The sequence below is a fragment of the Staurois parvus genome, unplaced genomic scaffold (assembly GCF_062004578.1).
Source record: "Staurois parvus isolate SC_StPar_1 unplaced genomic scaffold, SC_StPar_1.0 ptg000818l, whole genome shotgun sequence".
Classification (NCBI taxonomy): domain Eukaryota; kingdom Metazoa; phylum Chordata; class Amphibia; order Anura; family Ranidae; genus Staurois; species Staurois parvus.
In genome coordinates, this window is record NW_028318614.1 from 8,897,182 (window position 1) to 8,919,612 (window position 22,431).

Below are 22,431 nucleotides of genomic sequence, written 5' to 3' on the forward strand. Positions count from 1 at the left end.
TGCGATTTCGTTCAGGTTCGCTAAAGTGTATGACACTGACAATCTCACCTAAACCGGACTGAAAATCGTACTGTAGTCTTTTTTAAATTGCACTATGGCTGGCCCGAACATATGTAAATCAGCTCCATACAAATGGATTTTGGTTCACATGTTATGTGAATTGGATGCCATTCAAAATGCATCCAATTCGCATATATACTATATTGCTAAAAGTATTGGGGTGCCTGCCTTTACACACACATGAACTTTAATGGCATCCCAGTCTTAGTCCATAGGGTTCAATATTGAGTTGGCCCACCCTTTGCAGCTTCAGCTCTTCTGGGAAGGCTGTCCACAAGGTTTAGGAGTGTGTCTATGGGAATGTTTGACCATCCTGCCAGAAGAGCATTTGTGAGGTCAGGCACTGATGTCAGATGAGAATGCCTGGCTCGCAGTCTCCGCTCTAATTCATCCCAAATGTGTTCTATCGGGTTGAGCTCAGGGCTCTGTGCAGGCCAGTCAAGTTCCTCCACCCCAAACTCGCTCATCCATGTCTTTATGGACCTTGCTTTGTGCACTGGTGTGCAGTCATGTTGGAACAGGAAGGGGCCATCCCCAAACTCTTCCCACAAAGTTGGAAGCATGAAATTGTCCAAAATGTCTTGGTATGCTGATGCCTTAGGAATTCCCTTCACTGGAACTAAGGGGCCAAGCCCAACCCCTTAAAAACAACCCCACACCATAATCCCCCCTCCTCCAAACTTTGAACTTGGCACAATGCAGTCAGGTAAGTAATGTTCTCCTGGCAACCGCCAAACCCAGACACGTCCATCAGATTGCCAGACAAAGAAGTGTGATTCATCACTCCAGAGAACACGTCTCCACTGATCTAGAGTTTATTGGCGGCGTGCTTTACATGCATTGCACTTGGTGATGTAAGGATTGGATGCAGCTGCTCAGCCATGGAAACTCATTTCATGAAGCTCTCTATGCACTGTTGGTGTGCTAATCTGAGTGGTACGCAATGTTTGGAGGTCTTTAGCTACTGACTCTGCAGAGAGTTGGCGACTTCTGCACACTGTGGGCTTCAGCATGCGCTGACCTCGCTCTGCCATTTTATGTGAACTACCACTTTGTGGCTGAGTTGCTGTTGTTCCCAGTTACTTCCAGTTTGTTTTAATACCACTAACAGTTGACCGTGGAATATTTAGTGGCAAGGACATTTCACAGATGGACTTATAACACAGGTGTCAATCTATCACAGTACCACACTTGAATTCGCTGAGCTCCTGAGAACAACCCATTCTTTCACAAATGTTTGTGGAAGCAATCTGCATGCCTAGGTGCTTAATTTTATACACCTGTGGCTATGGAGGTGATTGCAACACCTGATTCCAATGATTTGGAGGGGTGTCCCAATGCTTTTGGCAATATAGTGTATGTGAACCAAGTCTGAATGTTATTTTCTGAATGAAAACCATATACACTGCTAGAAATTCGATTGTTTGAGAAAAATTTCCATCCTACTCTCATCACTGTGGTCGACAACAAATGTACATTTGACCCCACTAATGATTAAAAACTAGAACGAATGTCCCTAAAGCAAAAGTTTTCCAACAAAATTCGACAAGTGTATAACCAGCATAAGCCTGGCCATACACTGATTGAAATTTGACTGCTCCAGCATGGATCAGACAAATTTCAAACAGTGTGTGGATTCCCTCTGCTCGACTTCTGTTGACTTCTGTTGAACAGATGTGTTGGAAAACTTTCTGTTGAGCAGCGACTGCATCCAGTCTGTCGCTATTAGAATACCTGGATTTCTTCTATCTCAATAAGGTGAATGGAGGAATCTGTTCGTTTTTTTTTTTGTTCAGCTGCTGGCTGAACAAAAAAGAACTAGCCATGTATGGCCAGCTTAAGGCTAGCCAATCACATTTAGATTTCTCTTGTTCAGTCCCATGGGCAGAAAAAAAAAATCTCTCAATTCCCTCATTCCCGCAAAACAGCATGGTTGGAGGAATCTACACTGCTGACTGTTGTATTGAAATATCCATAGCACCAGTGACTGTCTGGATACCCAAACAGTAATATGATAGCCGCTATCCTGCTGACAGTTTTGCACTCAACTCCTTTAACTTTTCCATCGATGTTTGTTGGGATGGAACCACCAGGACCACAGGTTCCACAGGACCACCCACAGATTGAATTTTGACCACATTTGACCAACAATTGAGCCACGTGTGACCAGCATAACATATCTGACCATTTTTAACATTATTTAGAAATCATAGATTGAACAGATGATTTGGGACACTATTAAAAGAATGGATTTCTGTCCACATTATTTAGATTGGGTTCAAAATAGTTTAGCTGAAAAATCCAAATCTGTTTATAGTCAGCAATTTCCAAAATTGTCAGTGGGAATCTCTAAAACTCTTGTGTTTTCTGTCGGTGCAGTAGATTTATGGCCTATATATTCAGCTCAGTTGTGCTGATACTTGATTTTTGTGGTTGTGTGCAATAGATGGAAGTTCAGACTGAAGATAAGAATTGTAAGGCTGGACAGTGAAATGAAGGGGTTACTCTTTGTACACATGGCCTCTCCTGGAATATCCCAGCTGTACTCCTCCCCCACCTTTCTTCTAAACATTTTTCCCAATGCCCATTTTTTTTTTTTAACAAGCTCTTATCTCATAAATTAACTGAGTGCTGGGGATGCCACATATTTGCAGACTGCCGTAACTCTTTTCTTGCAGAGGGGCCAGTTTCTAGTGAAACACCAGCCAAGGGTCACCCAGACTCACCCCGCACCTTTTCAACAATATGATGCACCCAAGCGGGTACTATAAACAGTCACAAACAATCTGAATTCCCCAACACTCACCCTCCATCCCACTGAACACCTGAACTTTGTCACATTCTGACAGCCCGTCTATTACTTACAGGGATTGCCATAGACAAAACAGGCAGATCTACACAGGAGAGGAAGACGAAATTAGCAAAATTGTCATGGATTGCTGAAATGAAATTTTCCATGAAAATGACACACTGGACTGCGAAGAGGTCTACGAACTTAAAATGATCCTGCATCTACATAGTAACTAATTAAATAAAAGGCAGCCCTATAAAAAAAAAAAAAAGATCATCTATACTTACCTTTCTAATAGTCCACACCTTAAAACGTCCCCACTTCACTACTCCCTGCCCACTGCAGGTATTCCACACTTTCAGGTATATAACTTTCTGACAATTTTTGGTTTCACTCATCTCCAACTCCCACCAACTACAAGTGGACTTGATGGGGAGATTTAAGTGAATTTTAGGTTGCAATAAACTCTACCCCAACTTCCCCAAGCAGATCTGAATGGAACTTGTAAAGCAGAGCTGACTGAGCCAGTATAGCAGTGACTGAGTCAGAACAATTTGTAAAACCTTCCAAGACGTACCCAGACAACTGAAGACACTGAGGAGGCAGGTAAAAAAAACTACACAGCCCTGCCAGGGCTGAATGTGGTTGTATAGTTTGTAGAACCTCCTCCTCAACTAACTCTACTGCCTGGGCATACCTAGGGGAAATTATACAAACTGTTATATCATAGAGAAGAGCAAGGCACATCAATATGGCACAGGAGAAGGGGTGATGGCTACAGTGCTGGCTGTAGGTCCCCTCATAGGAATGCCAACAAATTGGGCTTCAGCCTGGGGTGGAGCTACTGCCAACACAGACATGCACTTGATTTCTTGGTGAATTCAACTAAAATTTTTAGAAGGTATTGATAATTATTTTTTTTATTGGGCTTGTTATATTTTTCTCTGAAATATTCTTCCACCATTTTAAGAAATACAAAAAAGAAAATGAAATTCATGAAATACAGGCTGGGTACTGCAGGTCTTCAACACACTGGACAGATGGACAACCCACTTCAGCCTGTGTTCTCTGTTGATCACCCAATTTTCTCCTCATTATTGTTACCTTTCCACCAACCATATGCAAAGATCCTCCCTTCAGCGGCCTATTGCAGAATGCAAAGTGATACCAATATAACCACATGGCTGTTGTATACTGTATATGTGCTGTGTCTGATGTTTTCACAGATATTACTTAGCTATCTAATCGTAAAATCTGTTGTACTGTATATAGATAACTCTAATCTGTCATCACGTCAGCCTTAAAGTGGTTGTAAACCCTTACCTATACCCAGTGAAGTGACTGGCCTCAGGTGATACACAGAGATTAAACAAATCCTCCTACAAAAATTGTACCTGTCTATCTGCAGTCTTCTCTTCATCCGTTCAAAGTCTAGAATTTATACAGATTATCTGACTGTCAGATAAAAGTGGGCAGAGAGCTGAAATAACACACTGCAGAGCTCAGTAAGGAGAGCTCTGAGAGGTGATTGGAGGGAAGGGACACACCCCCCTCCACACAGCTCACAGGAACAGAGCTGAGGCTGTCAATCTGCTGTAGGTCCTTCCCCTGTCACCATTTTTGTAAGTACACACTATAGAGGGATATGCTTTGTTCATGTTTCATGTCCGATGTTTATTACTAATTATTATTATTATACAGGATTTATATAGCGCCAACAGTTTGGGCAGAACTTTACAAAAGGAAGGTAGGCATTACAGTTACAATACAATTTGGTACAAGAGGAAACAGAGGGCCCTGCTTGTTAGAGCTTACAATCTAAGAGGAAGGGTTGAGTAATACAAAAGGTAATAGCTGTGGGGTATGAGCTGATGGAGGAAGTAAAAAGCAGTTTAATATTAAGAAGCAGGATAGGCTTCTTTAAAGAGAAAGGTTTTCAGGGATCATCTAAAGGTGGATAGAGTAGGAGATAGTCAGACAGATTGGGGTAGGGAGTTCATTAGGATGGGAGAAGCTCGGGAGACGTCCTGGAGGCAGAATGGAAGGAGGTGACATGGGAACTAGAGGGCAGGAGGCCTTGAGAGGATCGAAGAGAGTGGTTTGGTTGATATTTTGAAACCAGGTTGGTGTGCTGTGGGAAGAGTTGTGGATGGCTTTCCAAGTTGTTGTTAGTATTTTGAATTTTATTCGTTGGGTGAGTGGAAGCCAGTGGAGAGATTGGCAGAGAGGGGTAGTAGACACAGAAGGGTTGTTAAGGTGGATGAGCCTGGCAGCAGCATTCATGATGGACTAGAGGGGAGATAGCCTATGTAAAGGTGAGCCAATGAGGACAGAGTTGCAGTAATCAAGGCGAGAGATTACCAGGGAGTGAATTAGAAGCTTTGTGGTATCATTGGTTAAACAGGGGCGTATTCTGGAGATGTTGCGGGGGTTGAGGCGGCATGATTTGGACAGGGATTGGATGCGGGCCTGGTTTACAACCACTTTAAAGTTTACCTCTAGCCAAAATCTTTTTTTGTTAGTTTTTTTTTATGTAATGAAGTGATGCTACCTTTTTCTTCTTGTTTTAAAGATACAGAAGGGAGTGAAAGGAAATCTCTCTAAGTGTAGGTTCAAACTGCTGCAACTTGGGATCTGACATGTGCCCATCAGTGCTGCATATCAGTGCCCATCAGTGCTGCATATTAGTGCCCATGAGTTCTGAATATCAGTGCCCATCAGTACTGTCTGTCAGTACCCATCAGTGCTGAATATCAGTGCCCATCAGTGCTGCATATCAGTGCCCATCAGTGCTGCATATTAGTGCCCATCAGTTCTGAATATCAGTGCCCATCAGTACTGCCTGTCAGTGCCCATCAGTACTGCCTGTCAGTACCCATCAGTGCTGAATATCAGTGCCCATCAGTACTGCCTGTCAGTGTTCATCAGTGCTGAATATCAGTGCTCATCATTGCTGCCTGTCAGTGCCCATCAGTGCTGAATAGCAGTGCCCATCAGTGCTGCATATCAGTGTCCATCAGTGCTGAATATCAGTGCCCATCAGTGCTGAATATCAGTGCCCAACAGTGATGCATATCAGTGCTCATCAATGCTGCCTCTCAGTGCCCATTAGTACAGGAAAAGGAATTGTGTCACAATAGCTGATTCTCATTGGCCACAGGCAAAGTCGTATGACATTGAAGTTGCTTCAAAGTCGCACTTAAGTCACATGTCGCTTGAAAGTCGCACCAAAAACGCATGGCAAAGTCACACCGAAAGTCGTGCCACTTTCTGGTTGTGACAGTGTGATCCCAGCCTAAAGGAAAGGACACAGTTATCATCAGAGCAGGTGTCCCATTGGGAGATTTCTTATTTCCTCCTGTTGCAGTGACAACTGTAAAATTTTGTAGGCTCTACTGACAATGATCTCCAAAGCAAAGATGGTGAATCAACCTGGAGGCATAGACAGCAATAAAAGCTTGTCAGGGATGTTAACCCTTCGCCATTAATGTAATACTAAGAAAGAAGCTCTGGCAAGAGATACTCTTTAAATGGTTATAATAAGAGTACAGGTCAGTAATAATAATCCTTCATCTTTTTGTTATGAAGTTGGATTTTAAAAACTGAATTCCTTTAAGTGATAGGAATAATAATAATCATCATCGCCATAATAATATAATATATATAATATTTGGCTTGATGTCTCCAGTACTCCATCACCAACCTGAAACAAGTATGCAGATGAGAAAATCGGAGTGAAATCAAAACTCCTGATCCTCATACTTGTTCTAGGTCAGTGCCTTAGGAGTACTGGAGACTTTAGAACAGTCTGATAACCAGGCAATCAGCATTTTCAAAAAGGAGGGGCCTTAAAACCAACTGTGGGAAAATGTAAAATGATCCATTGCAGTGGGGCTGTGGGGTTCTGTCTAGGGGAGAAGAGAAGCACTTACCTCATCCTCCGCTCCCCTGGCAGATGGCACTCCCCTACACTCTGGCAGTGGACTCTTCCTTGGCATTATCATGTCCAATGCAGGGCTATGAACCCTGCTTTGGTTTTAATGATGTCAGGACACTAGTCTGCTGGAGCTTGGAGAAAAGGAAGCTGTGGGCACTGGTCTAGTTGCTGAGAAGAGCAGAGGATTGGCTAAGTAAATATTATTTTTTGTTCTCCAAGACCAAAATGAGCAATTAACTCTTGAAGTGCAGGTATAGTCTCAATGAAAGGGGTCATTTTTAGTTGCCTGGAGTTGGGCTTTAATCTTACCACACATGTTACAATATGATTGTACAATCTTTTTTTAAATCTACCAACAGTAGGTGGTCATTTGGAAGAATGCTCCTTATATTGGTAATCAATTGGGAAGAATGCTCCTTATATTGGTAGTCAGTTGGGAAGAATGTTCCTTACATTGGTGGTCAGTGGGAAGAATGTTCCTTACATTGGAGGTCAGTAGGAAGAATGCTCCTTATATTGGTGGTCAGTGAGAGGAATGCTCTTTATATTGGTGGCCAGTGGGAAGAATGCTCCTTATATTGGTGGTCTATGGGAAGAATGCTCCTTATATTGGTGGTCAGTAGAAAGAATGCTCCTTATATTGGTAGTCAATGGGTCAATGGGAAGAATGCTCCTTATATTGTTCTCAGTGGGAAGAATGTTCCTTATATTGGTGGTCAATGGGAAGAATGTTCCTTATATTGGTTGTCAGTGGGAAGAATGCTCCTTATATTGTTCTCAGTGGGAAGAATGTTCCTTATATTGGTGGTCAATGGGAAGAATGCTCCTTATATCGGTGGTCAGTGGGAAGAATGCTCCTTATATTGATGGTCAGTAGAAAGAACGTTCCTTATATTGGTGGCCAGTAGGAAGAACGCTCCTTATATTGGTGATCAGTTGGACAAATGCTCCTTCTATTGGTGGTCAGTGGGAAGAATGCTCCTTATATTGGTGGTCAGTGGGAGAAGGTGGAGGACACACTAAAGAAGCTTTCCCTGAGAACCAAAGTTTCTCAAGCCTGGGCCTTGCCTGCTAGCTTGGCCCAGGAACCATGCCTGATCCACGGGGAGGCCCTGGGAGGGATCCCCCTGATGACATCGGGCCTAGTGAGGGGGAAGAGGAAGTGGAGGACCTGACTGTGGGTCCAGGCCCTGGTGAGGATGTGGATATGTACAGACAGAGGATTATTGATAGATTCTTAGCGATTGGAAGAGCTGAGGAAAAACTTAATGTTTTGAAAGCTGAACACAAATCATTCAGAGCCAAATACTGCCAGGCCTGGAGTAAGAACATATTGACCATGAAGCCAGAGCTACAGCAGATGGAAGAAAAAGTAAAGAAACAATCTTTATTATTGGAAAAAGCTGAAAGCAAGAAGTGAAGCCTTTGCAGAAAAGTTTGACAATGAGAGGAGATTTGCCAGCCAGACATCAACGAGTTCTGTGGATCAGCAGCCTCAGGTAAAAGATGACCCAGCGGGTCCATCTACCTCTGCGTCTCTCCCTCCATGTCAGCGGCAACTAGCCAGGGGTTTGAGAGTGAGTATGGAACCCTGAAGTTCATCCAGAAGATGGAGTCACCCCTGAGAGCAGACAAGTTTGCTTTTTCTGATTACCCTTCAGAAGTCCCTGGGGATGGACAGAGGACGTACAGACCAGCAAATCCAGTACTGGTGGAGAAGTCCGAGTACAGCAAGATGGCTGCTTCCAGGATGTCTGCCCCACTGGCTGTGGTGGATGGTGTCCCGTCTGAGGAGCCGGCTGTTGGTCTTTCTGCTATAGAGGAACCCTCTGCAGACATGGAGGGAAAACCCCTGACAGAAATGTTTCCAAACCATCAGAGGAATATGGATGGATCTGCACCAAACCCCTCGGACACGGATTTTGCTGTTCCTGCCTTTGCTGAAGCCAGTAGTGCCTATGGGAATGCTGCAATCAAGGTGGCCACTGTCTGTAAAGAATCTGCTGCACCTGAACTCCCATGTGTTTCAGAGCTGATTAATGCTGGCGGGAAAGGGGAGCAGCACAGTGCACCATGTGGAGAGCAAACTGCAAACATGGATGTCTATGATATTTTACCTGTTGCTAAGTCTGAACAGCCCGTACGTTCCAGGGCTGAAAGCTCTGATCTGGAGGAGGAGATGACAGCTGGAGCTGAAGTTTCTATCATTGCAGCAGTGAATGAGGACATTGCTGTGAAGTCTATGAATGTGTCTGCAAGTATTATGACTTTTGAGACTGTTAAAGCAATGGATGTGTTGGTGGTGGGTGGTGGTGAAGGGGCTAATGTTGTTGATGAGAGTAAAAATGACATTTCTCCCCCTGCTAAGCAGAGGAAGGATTCACCACCCAATCTCGTAACTGTACAATTGGTATCTGCTAGAGTTGCACCAGATGCTCCCAGATACACAAATGTTTCTGCTGGTGGGAGGAATGTGGGGAGCTATGCTTCTGTTTTGGGGAGTCGCACCAAGGGGGGTGGAGGGAGTGTTGGAAATCCTAATGGTCACAATTTGGAGAGGTTTGGTGGTGGGATGGTTGGTGGGCTCAGGAGGAGGAATGTTGTACAGTTGAAGTGGGAAGGGGAGGGAACCCCACGAGTAAGGGGGAGGGTGGCTGAGTTAATTCTGGAGATGGGGTTTAAAGCGCGTGATATTTTTGCTTTGATCTGTCCAGTTGGCAGTTATGAATATGATTTGTCATTTGTAAAACCTGAAGGTCTGGATATTTTTTGGGAGAGATATAGGAAGTGCAGGGGTTTTCAGCAGTGGAGAGGTTTGGTGCCAAATGTGGTTTCAAGGCAGCCTTTGATAAAATCGGTGACAATCCTGGTCCATAATGATTCAATACCAGAGGCTGGTTTGGTAGTGTGGCTACGCAGATATGGTGAGATACTCACCCCACTGCGGAAGGTCCTGGATGAGCATGGGATATGGACAGGGGCCTGGACAGTGTCCCTGCAATTGAGGGTACTGAGTAATGTGGTTCAGCGCCTGCCCTGCTCAGCTTTTCTGGGGAGGGATAGGCTGACCATTTTCTATCAGGGTCAGCCTAAGGTTTGTAATAAATGTGAAGAGAAAGGCCACTTTGCATCATCCTGCACCATCAAGAAGTGCTCACTGTGCCAGTATTTAGGCCATTTGGCCAAAGAATGCATTCAGATTCGGTGCCATTTTTCATCCATATAGTCAGTGGCCAGAGGCACTACATAACCTGCCAGGATTGGAGGCTGAGCTGCAGAGGCTGGATAAAGAAGATGAGGCAGCTGATGCTACAGTAGGGAGGAAATTGTTGTTGCTCCCCTGTGTCTGTTCCGTCTGTTGTGTTAGATTCTGTTTCCCCTAGTAATGTCATCCCTGAGTCTGTCTTTCCTGTTCCTAATCCTACTGTACGTAGATCCTTCAGACTAGTGGAAGCTGCTGGAGAGGCGGGTTTAGCAGATCTTCCCACTCAACCTACTCTACTTCCGGTACCTGTCCCACTATAGCGCAAACTTAGTCAGGAGAGGGGGGGGGTGCTGGATGGGGGAGGAGCCAATGGGGCTGAGGGAGGGGTGTCCATGTCCCATGTTTCACCTCCTGCTGAAGGGGTTTTAGCTGATGAGGGGTGGGAGAGGGTTAAGGGGAAGAAAAAGAAGAAGAGAAGGTTGAGAAGAGCTATCCTCTCTTCGTCAGAATCAGGCCCAGGAGGGGTCCCTCTTGGCAACACCTATTCAGTTTTGTCAGGTGATGAGATGAAGTCTGATTTATCCATTTCTTTATCATCTAACATTTGCGGAGGAATCTTGTCTTGTATGGAGGAGATCCAGGTGAGATCTCTGAAGTGAAGCTTCTTCTTAGGAAGTGTCAATATGACCAACATGCCTCCTTGGTTCTGGAGAGGGATTATGGGAAATATCACTTGCCTGAACCTTACCAGAACGGTAAGCAAGACATAGCAGTTAAGAGGTCATTGGCCTGAAAGACAGTACAGGCTCCCTGATGAAGTCCAGATCAGGGATCTTGGAGATCTTTGGGTCATATTATGCAGACCTCCTGGAAAGAAAGGACCTTAGCCGCGACAGGATGGAAAGCTTTCTGGATTCTACTCCAGGATTGGGAAATGGTGCATTGCTTTTGATTAATTTCACATAACCAATGAGGTAGTTCGTGCTATAAACAAGCTGGCTATCAAAAAATCGCCTGGGCCAGATGGATTGACAGCTGAATTTTACAAGTGTTTTAAGTCCATTCTGGCTCCCTTTTTAGCTGAGGTTTTTAACAGCTGTCTAGAAGAGGGTTCGCTCCCTCCCTCCATAAGACAATCCGTTGTGATTCTTCTGTCAAAAGGTAAAGACCCCTCAATGATTGAAAACTGGCATCCCATCAGTCTTCTCAATGTTGATAGAAAGATCTTGGCAAAGATTCTTTTTTGGTGCTTGTTGTCAGTAGCAGGCAATTTGTTGTCCAGCCATCATCACTGTTCGGTCCAAGGTGGAAGTACTTTTTCAGCAGTTTTGGCTTTCCGGGAGGCTTTGGAGTGATGTAGGGCTGCTGGATGGAGAAAGTACTTGCTGGTACTGGATCAGGCAAAAGCTTTTGTTTTGTAATATTTATTTCCCCCGTAATGACATGTTCATTTCTGAGAATTTTGCTTTTGTCTGACAGCAGATTTTGCTATATTTATTTTCGTTTTTGTGTAAATATGTATATTATTTATTTTTGTATATCCTGTATATGATTTGATTGTAAGTTTATTGATTGCAAGACTTTTAATAATGAAACATTGGAAATAATGCTCCTTATATTTGTGATCAGTGGGAAGAATGCTCCTTATATTGGTGGTCAGTGGGAAGAATGGTCCTTATATTGGTGGTCAGTGGGAATAATGTTTCTTATATTGGTGGTCAGTGGAAAGAATGGTCCTTATATTGGTGGTCAGTGGGAAGAAAATTCCTTATATTGGTGGTCAGTGGGAAGAATGTTTCTTATATTGGTGGTCAGTGGGAAGAATGCTCCTTATATTGATGGTCAATGGGAAGGACATTCCTTATATTGATGGTCAGTGGGAATAATGTTTCTTATACTGGTGGCCAGTGGGAAGAGTGTGCCTTACATTGGTGGTCAATGGGAAGAAAGCCCCCCTTACAGACAGTTGTCACTTGGAACAGGTGTTTCTATTGGAAGATATCCCTTTACCTCTTGTCCTAATGAGAACTGAAACATTTAGAATTTCCCAATACTTTCTGTCTGGTTGACCATGGTCACCAAGACAATTAGAGAAGGTACATTTTCCTTGAAGGGACAAAGACAGAAATAAAAATGTGTCCATGGTTCTAAGTCTTCCTTACTCTATCCAAAACTGATACAAAAATGTCTGAGCTATACATATACTTCACACTATAATATTTTGCACTTCATAAATGTAGGAAACAGTGTTAGTATCTGAATTTGACATGGCATTTTTCCCTTTACAGCAGGCCTCAGACTGGAAAAGGAGAAGCAGTACCAATTGCCAATCAGGTGTGTTATGCTGAAAGAAGCCTGTTGGTAGCAGGAGAGAACAGTGTGATAGGAAGATATGCTCATCAGTCTGTAATTTTCCCTTCCCTACCCAATCCCAGATCGGAGGAGGGACAAGACCTACAAGTGTAACTAAACTACAACAGAATAAAATCAAGTTTCCTGCCCTGCCAGACAGGGGGTTAAGTATGTAGCAGAGCTGTGTAAATATCAAAACCAGACTGACAGAAATACAAATCCTTTGGCAGGTGAAGCAGTTCCCATATACGGTATGTATTTCATCTGTGTATTTATCTGTTGGCCCAGAGTTCAGCTTTATTTGGATGTAATTTTCATCCTCTTATTTGCAGCAACTGATTTTGGGGCTCTAATCTGAAGTGGTCTTCTTTCTGTCTTAAATTTGGTCATTTTGACTTGATGGAAACTTTTTAGTCTTTTAAATTAATGCAATGGTGTGTATTTAATAAAAAAGAGTCACCAAATTGTAATCATCTTTCACCATTCTAAATTCTCTGAACCTACAAAAACTGAAATCTGATTGGCTGCAATAGGTGTACATCATTGCACATTTGTTGTCTGTACATACAGTATGTCTGCTCTTAGTAGTGTTGTGTATTAAATTTTCTGGAGCAGTTCAGGTTCCTTATAAAGTTTGCTTATACTTCCCAGATAATGTCTCCTGCATTTACAGTTGCAAGGAAAAGTATGTGAACCCCTTGGGATTGCTGAACATAATAGGTCTGATCTGCAACTACAGGAAACGTTTGGTTGAGGTTATTGCTGCCAAAGCAGGGTCAACCAGTTATTAAGTCCAAAGGTTCACATACTTTTTCCTCCCTGCACTGTGAATGTTTACATGTTATGTGCAATTACACCATGGCAACATCTAATGTTTGTGTAGTATTATGTTCACCAGACTGTGTTCTTCTATTGTTGTGACTTAGATGACGTTCAGAGCACATTTTATGCCCAATTCATGCAAAACTCCACGTAATCCCAAGGGGTTCACATACTTTTTCTTGCAACTGTAAATAAACCAACTGCAGGACACTCATGTGAATGCAGCCGAAGAGTTGCAGTCAAATGTAATTGCACATCTTTATATGAATTATAAACTATTTGCTTGAACCATCTACATCTGTCATGGCAGAGTGTCCTCCCTCTTGCAGCTGGATACTGCAATGATTTTCTGTTCTGGACAGTGGAACATGAGTAGTGGGAGTCCATTATTGAGTTTCCCAATTTCTATGGCAGTGGACAAAGACACTCACTTTCCAAATTTTGAGGCTCCATGCACACTAGTGGTTTTTTAAGCTCAAAAAAACACTGGATAAAAAATGCTGGTAATAATGTTTATACAGTAAGTGACATTTTAGTAGCATTTTAGTAGTATTCAGAAGAATTTAGGAACATTAGTGTTTTATTAACATTTTTACAGTACATGTACAGGGAAAAAAAAAAGATGTTAGGAGCGTTATAGTAGCATTTAGCAGCGTTTAATAGCATTTAGCGTTTTTTTTCTGTTGGGGAAAAAGACACTACAAAAACAATTTTCTTTCTGCTCCTAGATGCTGCAGCTCAAAAACTGGTAATAGCCTAAAGAAGTGTGCGTGAACCAGGGGCGGACTGACAACTCATGGGGCCCCCGGGCATTAGGGGATCATGGGGCCCCTGTGTCCTTGCCCAAACTCAAAAAAGCCTATGAAAAAGGTACCAGGGGCATCTCATGAGGCCCCCTACTGACCCCGGGCCCTTGGGCAGTGCCCGAGTTTCCAAATGGTCAGTCCGCCCCTGGCGTGGACACATCGGTATAACAGTTCTTGTCTTACATTAAACTTTCAGAGATTTAGCTTTTACACTTTGGTGTCTGGAGCTTTATTTCACCCGGGCCTGGTGGTGAAAATAATTGAGGACAGTTGGGCTACAGACAGAAATTGACCTATCAAACACTATTTAGCTTCTAGGAGCAGAAAACAACGCTAATAACAGCTTCTAGGAGCTGAAAAAAAAAACGCTAGTGTGCATGGAGCCTTAGGCTTCATGCACACTGGGCTTAAAAAAAACGCCAGTTCCCTTGGAAGAAAAAAAACGCTGATATAGAGTGTTTTTGTATACAGTTTATGTGAATTTAGGAGAGTTTAGCATTTTTTCTACCAGAAAGCTCCAATCAAAAACGCAAACTATAAATGTTTTTTTTCCTGTCTCTAAACATAGAGCATAAAATATACCTCTAACCTTACTAATGTGCATGGACACATAGGATAACACTGAGCTGCTTCTATAAGCAAAACATAAAGCTCCTGTAGGAGCAGCGATTTGTAAGCCAGTATGCATGGAGCCTAAGAGTATCTAAAGACAAAACTTTTTTTAGAAGATATTATCAGCATTTTTTTTTTTACTCCTAGAAGGTGTTTTTTCTGGCAGAAAAAAATGCTAAACGCTACTATAACGCTCCTAACAGCTTTCTTCTATTTTTTTTTCCTTATTCCTACATGTACTGTAAAAACACTAATAAAATGCTAACTCTCCTAAACGCTACTAAAATGCTACTAAAAACTACCTTAGTAAGTAGCGAATGATTAAAACCTCCTATATTTTTTGCCTTTTGTCTCGCATTTTAAATATTTCCCTTCTCTTCTTGCACTGTAAATACAAAAGAGTACAGTGTGAATGAAAATCTCTCCAGAGTGAGATAAATCCCCTCTTAGACAGGTATTACTTCTCAGGTATTACTTCTTAATAGAAGATTTTGCTCACTTCCTGTTCCAATGTTTGTATTTTCCCTTATTTTTCATCCCATTGATAGTAGCCATCGGGACAAATGAAAAGAATAAACCCCCCAGCAGGGCCACAGACAGCAAATATCTGCAAGAAGAAGAATAAAAGTGCCACAACACTGTTCAGTTGACCAAATACAATTTTGCACCCAGTAAGGGGTATAGGGATAATAACAGGGTACCCAATGCATTTCATGGGTCCACAATTACTGACTTCATCAGGGCTTGCAAAGGGGAACAATAATGACTGGACCTTTATCTAGTGCAGGGGTCTCCAAACTATCTAAACAAAGGGTCAGTTTACTGTCCTTCAGGTTTACGGGGGCCTGGACTGTGGTCATTGGGAGTAGAAAATGTCCTGGCATCGGTGGGTGTAAACAGAGCTTCTTTGGCATTAGGGGAGGAATAGTGCACCATCATTGGTGTCAGTCAGAGAAATAGTGCAACATTGTTGGTGTCACTGGGAGGAATAGTTCCCCATTGTTGGTGTCAGTAGAAAGAATAGGGCCCCATTGTTGGTGTCAGTGGAAAGAATAGTGCCCCATCGTTGGTGCCAGTGGGAGAAATATTGCCCTATTGTTGACGTTAGTAACAGGAATTATGTCCCATCGTTGGTGTCAGTGGGAGGAATAATGTCTTGCATCAGTGGAAGGAAAAGTGCCCCAGTGTCAAGGTCCTACCTTTTTCCTGAGGTTATGTTACTCCATGTGCTGGCGTCCATCTTGGATTTCTGCTGTGCATGGTGGGAATCCTTTTATGCCTTCAGGTCTCTGAGGTCCATCCCCCAGAGGGGTGTGGCTGATGACATATAAGCCTGTGGTCCGCACATGCTCTTTGCACTTGTGTCTTGTGTCTTTGTGTTGCTATTACTCTGTTCTGACTCTCGTTACTATCCTGGTATCTGATTCGGCTTGTGACTCGACTATTCTTTGTATTCTCCTTTGGTCTGACCCTCTGTTGCTGAACCCGGCTCGTGACCTGTGATTCTCGTCTGCTGTCCTGTACTGTTTTGTCCTGTTGTTGTTGACCCGGCCTGTCTGACTACTCTTTTGTTTCTTCCACCAGCTACACGCCATTGGCGGCAGCCATTACCGCATGCTGAGGTGTCTCGGGGCCCGCGACCTGGTTCCTGGCTGCGTCAAGTCCATCCCCACCATCAGGGGCCCTGGTGAAGGGCAGCCTGGGACTTAGACTCCGCGCCCTGAGGGACTTCGGTCTGTGGGTGGTGGTTGTTGTCAGCCAGTGCGTTACATTGTTAGGCCTGCCTGTCCGTTCCTCGGCCCCTGCCCTGACACCCAGGAGCCTGATAAAGGCAAGCAAAGGGCTGAATCCGGACCCCAGGCCGCAGTTTGGAGACAACTGATCTAGTGTGACAAGATCTAGGATCAGGCCCTCCTTTCCCTCTTGTATTGAACTGTATTGTTGCTGTATTGTCTCCCGTTATATTGTAAAGCACTCAGCTATATACATCCTGTACAATAACAATAATAATCTATGAAGATTATCACACTGAATGGAATACTATATAAAATCCAGTCATTTTGCAGCCCTGATACATTGTTTCCTATTGCAGAGCCTGATGAAGTTGGAATTTTTTTACTATAAAAATGTGTTGGATACTCCTTTTCTTGTCTTTTTGACCCATACTGGAATAAAATTGTATCTGGACTATTCAACAGTATTGTAGTTCTTCATTTTTTCTTCTTGCTGTTGTGCACTGCAAATCAATGAAACCATGGAGATCCAATGGTTTGTAGAAGCCACCTGCCAAGTAACCAGATCACCTATTCCAACATCATTAGAATGCTATCGGACAACAACACCAAGTAGACAACCTTGTGAGTTCAGCGCTATCTTTCCACTTTCCCAAGTAAAAAATATCTGACAGGGGTTCTGCCTTTCATCACCTTATCCAAAATCTTAAACAACTGCTTTAGATACTTCCAAGACATATAAGAAACCAGTGGGTGATTTTTCCACCAGTTTTGAGTGGAAACTGCATGATTCTTTAATCATTTTCTGTTTGTTTCCTCTTGTTTTTCTTCCAGCGAAATTAATAATTTTGGAGATAGGCGAAGGCCAAAATATTATTATTACCTGCCGTCAAAATACTTGCTTTCACTTTCATTATATCAAGAATTATGAATGTAGGTTAAAAATATACACTTTACCAAGATAATGTACACAGGTAATATTACTTAAAATAAATATTTTTCGGTGTGAAACACATACACATACTGTACTATGAGCATATTGCACGACATTGAACACTGGATGTGCAAATAAATAATGGAAATTTTACTTCAAAAGGACATTGGTTGTCCTAATCAGTAATTTCAAATGATGAATGATAGGTGAGTCTGTAACTTATAACACAATAAATAAGTTCAATAATGTTACACAGTGCAAACTCTGGATTTTGCACATATACACACACACTGATTGTTCAGAAATTAGATTTTTTCCAAAACGTGTGCATCTGGAATTGGTGGCTTTTGTGGCACCCAGCAGAAACTAGCCTATAATTATCCTAATCTATTTAGAGAGTCAGAAGAAAGCATTCAGTTGCATAATGTTAATTTTTTTCATATAATAATAAAATATTATTTTCAGCCTTTGAACTGGGAAAACCGAATAGGGAATCTAGGAGAAGATGATCCAAATACGATCCTAACCATACATGGTACTACCCAGCCCAATTTTTATTCCGCTCGATCATATGGTGTATGCTGTCACAGCATATGTAGTGTCACTATCAGAACCATAAAGGACTAAATGCAGCCGAAGAATGAGATTATCCCATTCACACATAGATTTGATCATCTGCGAATAAACCAACGGTTGTCATAGGGAATACCATGCAGGATGACATGGTAATAGTATACATTACAATATAATGATACCTACATGGTAAATAGCATACACTACAAAAAAACAAAACAAAAAAAAACACATGGTAGTAGCATACATCACAATACAATTACACCTACATGGTAATAGCATACACTACAATAACATCTACATGGTAATAGCATACACTACAACACAATAACTCCTACATGGTAATAGCATACACTACAACAGAATAACTCCTACATGGTAATAGCATACACTACAACACAATAACTCCTACATGGTAAATAGCATACACTACAAAAAAACAAAACAAAAAAAAAACACCTGGTAGCAGCATACATCACAATACAATTACACCTACATGGTAATAGCATACACTACAATAACATCTACATGGTAATAGCATACACTAAAACACAATAACTCCTACATGATAATAGTGTACACTACAATACAAAAACTCCTACATGGTAATAGTGTACACTACAATACAAAAACTCCTATATGGTAATAGTGTACACTACAATACAAAAACTCCTATATGGTAATAGCATACACTACAACACAATAACTCCTACATGGTAATAGCATACACTACAACACAATAACTCCTACATGGTAATAGCATACACTACAACACAATAACTCCTACATGGTAATAGCATACACTACAACACAAAAACTCCTACAAGGTAATAGCATACACCACAATACTATAACTCCTACATGATAATAGCATACACTACAATACAAAAACTCCTACAAGGTAATAGCATACACCACAATACTATAACTCCTACATGATAATAGCATACACTACAATCCAATACCTCCTACATGGTAGTAGAATACACTTACAATACAAAAACACCTACATGGTAATAGCATACACTACAGTACAATAACATCTACATGGTAATAGCATACTCTACAATATAATAATATCTACATGGTAACAGCATACATTACAATACAATAACATATACATGGTAACATCATACACTACAATACAATAACATCTACATGGTAATAGCATACTCTACAATATAATAACATCTACATGGTAACATCATACACTACAATACAATAACATCTACATGGTAATAGCATACTCTACAATATAATAACATCTACATGGAAATAGCATACTGTACAATAAAATAAATCCTACATGGTAAGAGAATACAATTACAATACAAAAACACTCACATGGTAATAGCATACAATACAATAGCTCCAGAGAGAACAGAGATTGTACAATCAGGTAGTGATGTGTGTGGTCAGCTACCCATAAACATGCCAATGTGTTTATCAAACTGGTGATTAATCCCTTGATCATTCAATTCCAAAAACAATAACAACGTTCTAATTGCATGTATCTAAAATATGTAGGCAATGGTGACTGGTAATATTGAAAAGGAGCTTCCAGGATCTGTTGGGTCACAATTGTATGACCATGTGCATGGTGGATGATGTTTCCATTATTTTATATTAGACAAATTTGTGAAGAGACCATCCACACAATAGAAAAGGAGAAAACAATTCTACATCTACATATTTAATTTCATTTATTGTCTTTTTAATGAAAAAAACTGCTTTAATAAAGATTCACACAATTTTTTGTAGGCAAGTTTTGTCATATTTATTGCTGTCATGTTGATAAATTTAGGCAGAAAAAAAAAAAAAAATTTAGTGTATTTTAAACACAAAATCTTCCATTCAGCATATGTTGAATCAATCCACGTATATGTTCCTATTGTATACTTCCATGTGATTTTACAAAAAGACTCCTTTTAAAAACAACTCATATTAGTGTGGCTGGCTGCATAGTAGTGTTATTTTAAGACATAATCTGCATTCTCATTGCTAAAATTAGCAGCTCTAAACCTGAAATCTTAGTAACAGCCGGTAGTGTTGATTGCCTTGTATTCTTTTGTTTGCATGTGATGTTTCATTTATATAAATTTAGTTTAAAAAGTGGAGCTCTCATCAACACTAAGCAAGACACTGATCAATCTATTTTGTCAACATTTGTTACAGAATATTCGTTATTGAATATTCTGGATTATTCCACTGCCTGTAAAAGGACACCTTTCTTTCTTTCTACCTATGCAGCTTTTTTTTCTAGTTACAATTTTTAAAACTACCAATATCCCGGATTTAAGGTTTACATTTTGTATGTACACATATTTCCTTTTGCATAAATATTTAAACAAGTATTAAAACATATCTGACATATTTGGATAAATATATTTAATTTTCCAGCTACAAACATCTTCATATTTTTTTATGCCACATGTACTACGATAGTTCCATGTAAATTCTATTGGTGCAAAATATTAGTTTCTACAAAAAAAAATATATCTTTTTGTTCGTACAGAACTAACCTTTATGGTACAGTAAAATGGTAAACTATGGTAAAGGAAACCAATCAGATGATTTTGAATTCTGTAAATATTTAAAATCACTTTTTTTCCCCTTTCTCTTTTTTATAAAGCTAAACAAAAAATAAAACAAAATCTTTGTACAATTTATATTATTGTGATTTTTTTCCATACTTTATCTCTTTTTGTGGCCCTAAAAGAAAAAGTTAAAGTGGGATGAATTCTGTGTAATAACATATATATTCGTTATGGGTTTTTGTTATGAATTATATAATGATCTTAAATTTCAATAACATAATTGCTTCAATGAAAAAAAACCTAATAAATTAAATAAATGCTTGTTTTTAAACACTTAACAATTACTCCAGTTATGGATTTAAATCAGAAATTATGGAAGTTTAAAAGAAGTGAAATTCTTTGCAGTTGAACACAGATCTGTTGAATTCTTATCTACAACAGTGGAAAAACAAAGGTGAGATTGTGTGACGTTCTTCCGTATGAACGGTCTGTTGTTTTCTTAACTTAGATTGCATGGACATTACAGAGTATGAACACATGGATCATTCTTGATCACACTGTATGTATGTAGAGAGGAATGACTTTCACTTGAGTTTAGACCTTCTTGTTTTAGATTGGTCTCATCACAGAAGAAATAATTGATGCTGATGGGTTGAAGCATGTATATTCAACATGAATGTAACCCATAAAACAGATGCTTCTCATATATTATAATTTTCTGGTATCTAAGGTTCATCTTGCTGCCCCAACTTGACCTCAGGCCTATTTTGTTAACCTATTTATTACTAAAGTAAGCCATTAGGATTGGCAATTCCTGGCATTCCTCTGAATCACTGGTTAAAGCTTTTTTTTTTTTTTTACAGGCTAGAATAGCATCAGCCTTTCACCATGAGCTCTTTCTAGAAAACATACGCCAGCCAACTGTAGTTGAAGGTCCAAGAGGTGGCTGCAGTGCCAAGTGGCATATAGAGAGGCAACATTGAGTGGAAGACATCTGCTGTTGTCCTATAGCATAGCTGCTGACCTCCCCAGGTGTGTCTTTTTATCCACAATCAGAAAGCCCCCAAAGCAGATTTGACAATAATTGAATGATAAAAACACAAAATGACCTGGTCTGAGGTCTTAAGCTCACAACACGTGTTACAAATCTGACCGTACAATCACCTTTTGGATCTACCAATAAGCATGTAGCTCAAGGGCCAGCCTGATTGGATACATATTGATTGGATAGTTTTGGTAGGTTCTCACAGTTTTTCTAGATCTAAGGTTGATTGTACAAAGATTGTACGGTCAGATTGTAATGTGTATGGTGAGTCTTAGTTTTTTTTTTCTATCATATCCATAAGGATCATGGCTGCTGGTGTAACTCATATTAACGTTTCCCATGTGATCATCAATGTTTCTTACCTTCGAAGAAGCGTTGTAAAGCCTCTGTCTCATCCACAACTTCCATGGCTCTATCCAAGAGGTACCCAAAGTCCTAGGGCTGTGCAGTCTGGGCTGCCATGAAGTTACCAACCATGAGTCTTGTCAGGAGGGGAACCTCAGGTCTTTCCAATGAGGGTGTGAATTGGTAATGTGACACACCGCCAACAGTCGGTTACACAGGTCACTCTGGAGCTCACAGCTATTCTCTGCCAGCCAGAAAAAAAAGATCAATGCAACAGTCCAGCTTCAACCAGATCCTCTGCTTCTAAGTCCAGTGCTTTCCTTCTGATCCTAAACTTTTCCTCATGAACTCACTCTCTGGGAAACGTCTACTTTAGAGCAGCAGATCATTCAGCATGACTTTCTTTAGCTTTCTTTCTTAGGGACCTTAGGAGCTCTCCCTTCTTCCCTTTCTCTGGGTAGTGTCAGGGTCAGTATAGCAGCTTGTCTCCCTTGTGCTCCTTCCCTGGGGAGGATGCTTCTCCCAAGGTTTCCCTGCTGCCATCTAGTGGACAAAAAGTAATTCTATGTCAAGTATACATTGTCACTTACTCAGCATCTTTTACCAGATTTGACTTGCACAAAATGGTAGATGTAACAGAAGGAATTGTCACTTACTAACTCAGGATATAAATGATATA

At 41.0% G+C, this 22,431-nt stretch overlaps 1 protein-coding gene across 4 annotated transcripts in view; it reads right to left on the bottom strand.

The window, feature by feature from the left end:
- The window catches only part of MYRF (myelin regulatory factor), a 215,972-nt gene extending 193,741 nt beyond the window's left edge, over positions 1-22,231 (bottom strand). For 2 of the 4 annotated variants that reach the window (XM_089655038.1, XM_089655035.1), the window contains exon 1: positions 21,770-22,231. In XM_089655038.1, coding sequence (XP_089511164.1) covers positions 21,770-21,815 — 46 coding nt within the window. In that variant the 5' untranslated portion in view covers positions 21,816-22,231. The remainder of the gene's footprint in view (positions 1-21,769) is intronic. The other 2 variants (XM_089655037.1, XM_089655036.1) reach the window with 1 other exon arrangement.
- Positions 22,232-22,431: the final 200 nt, after the last annotated feature.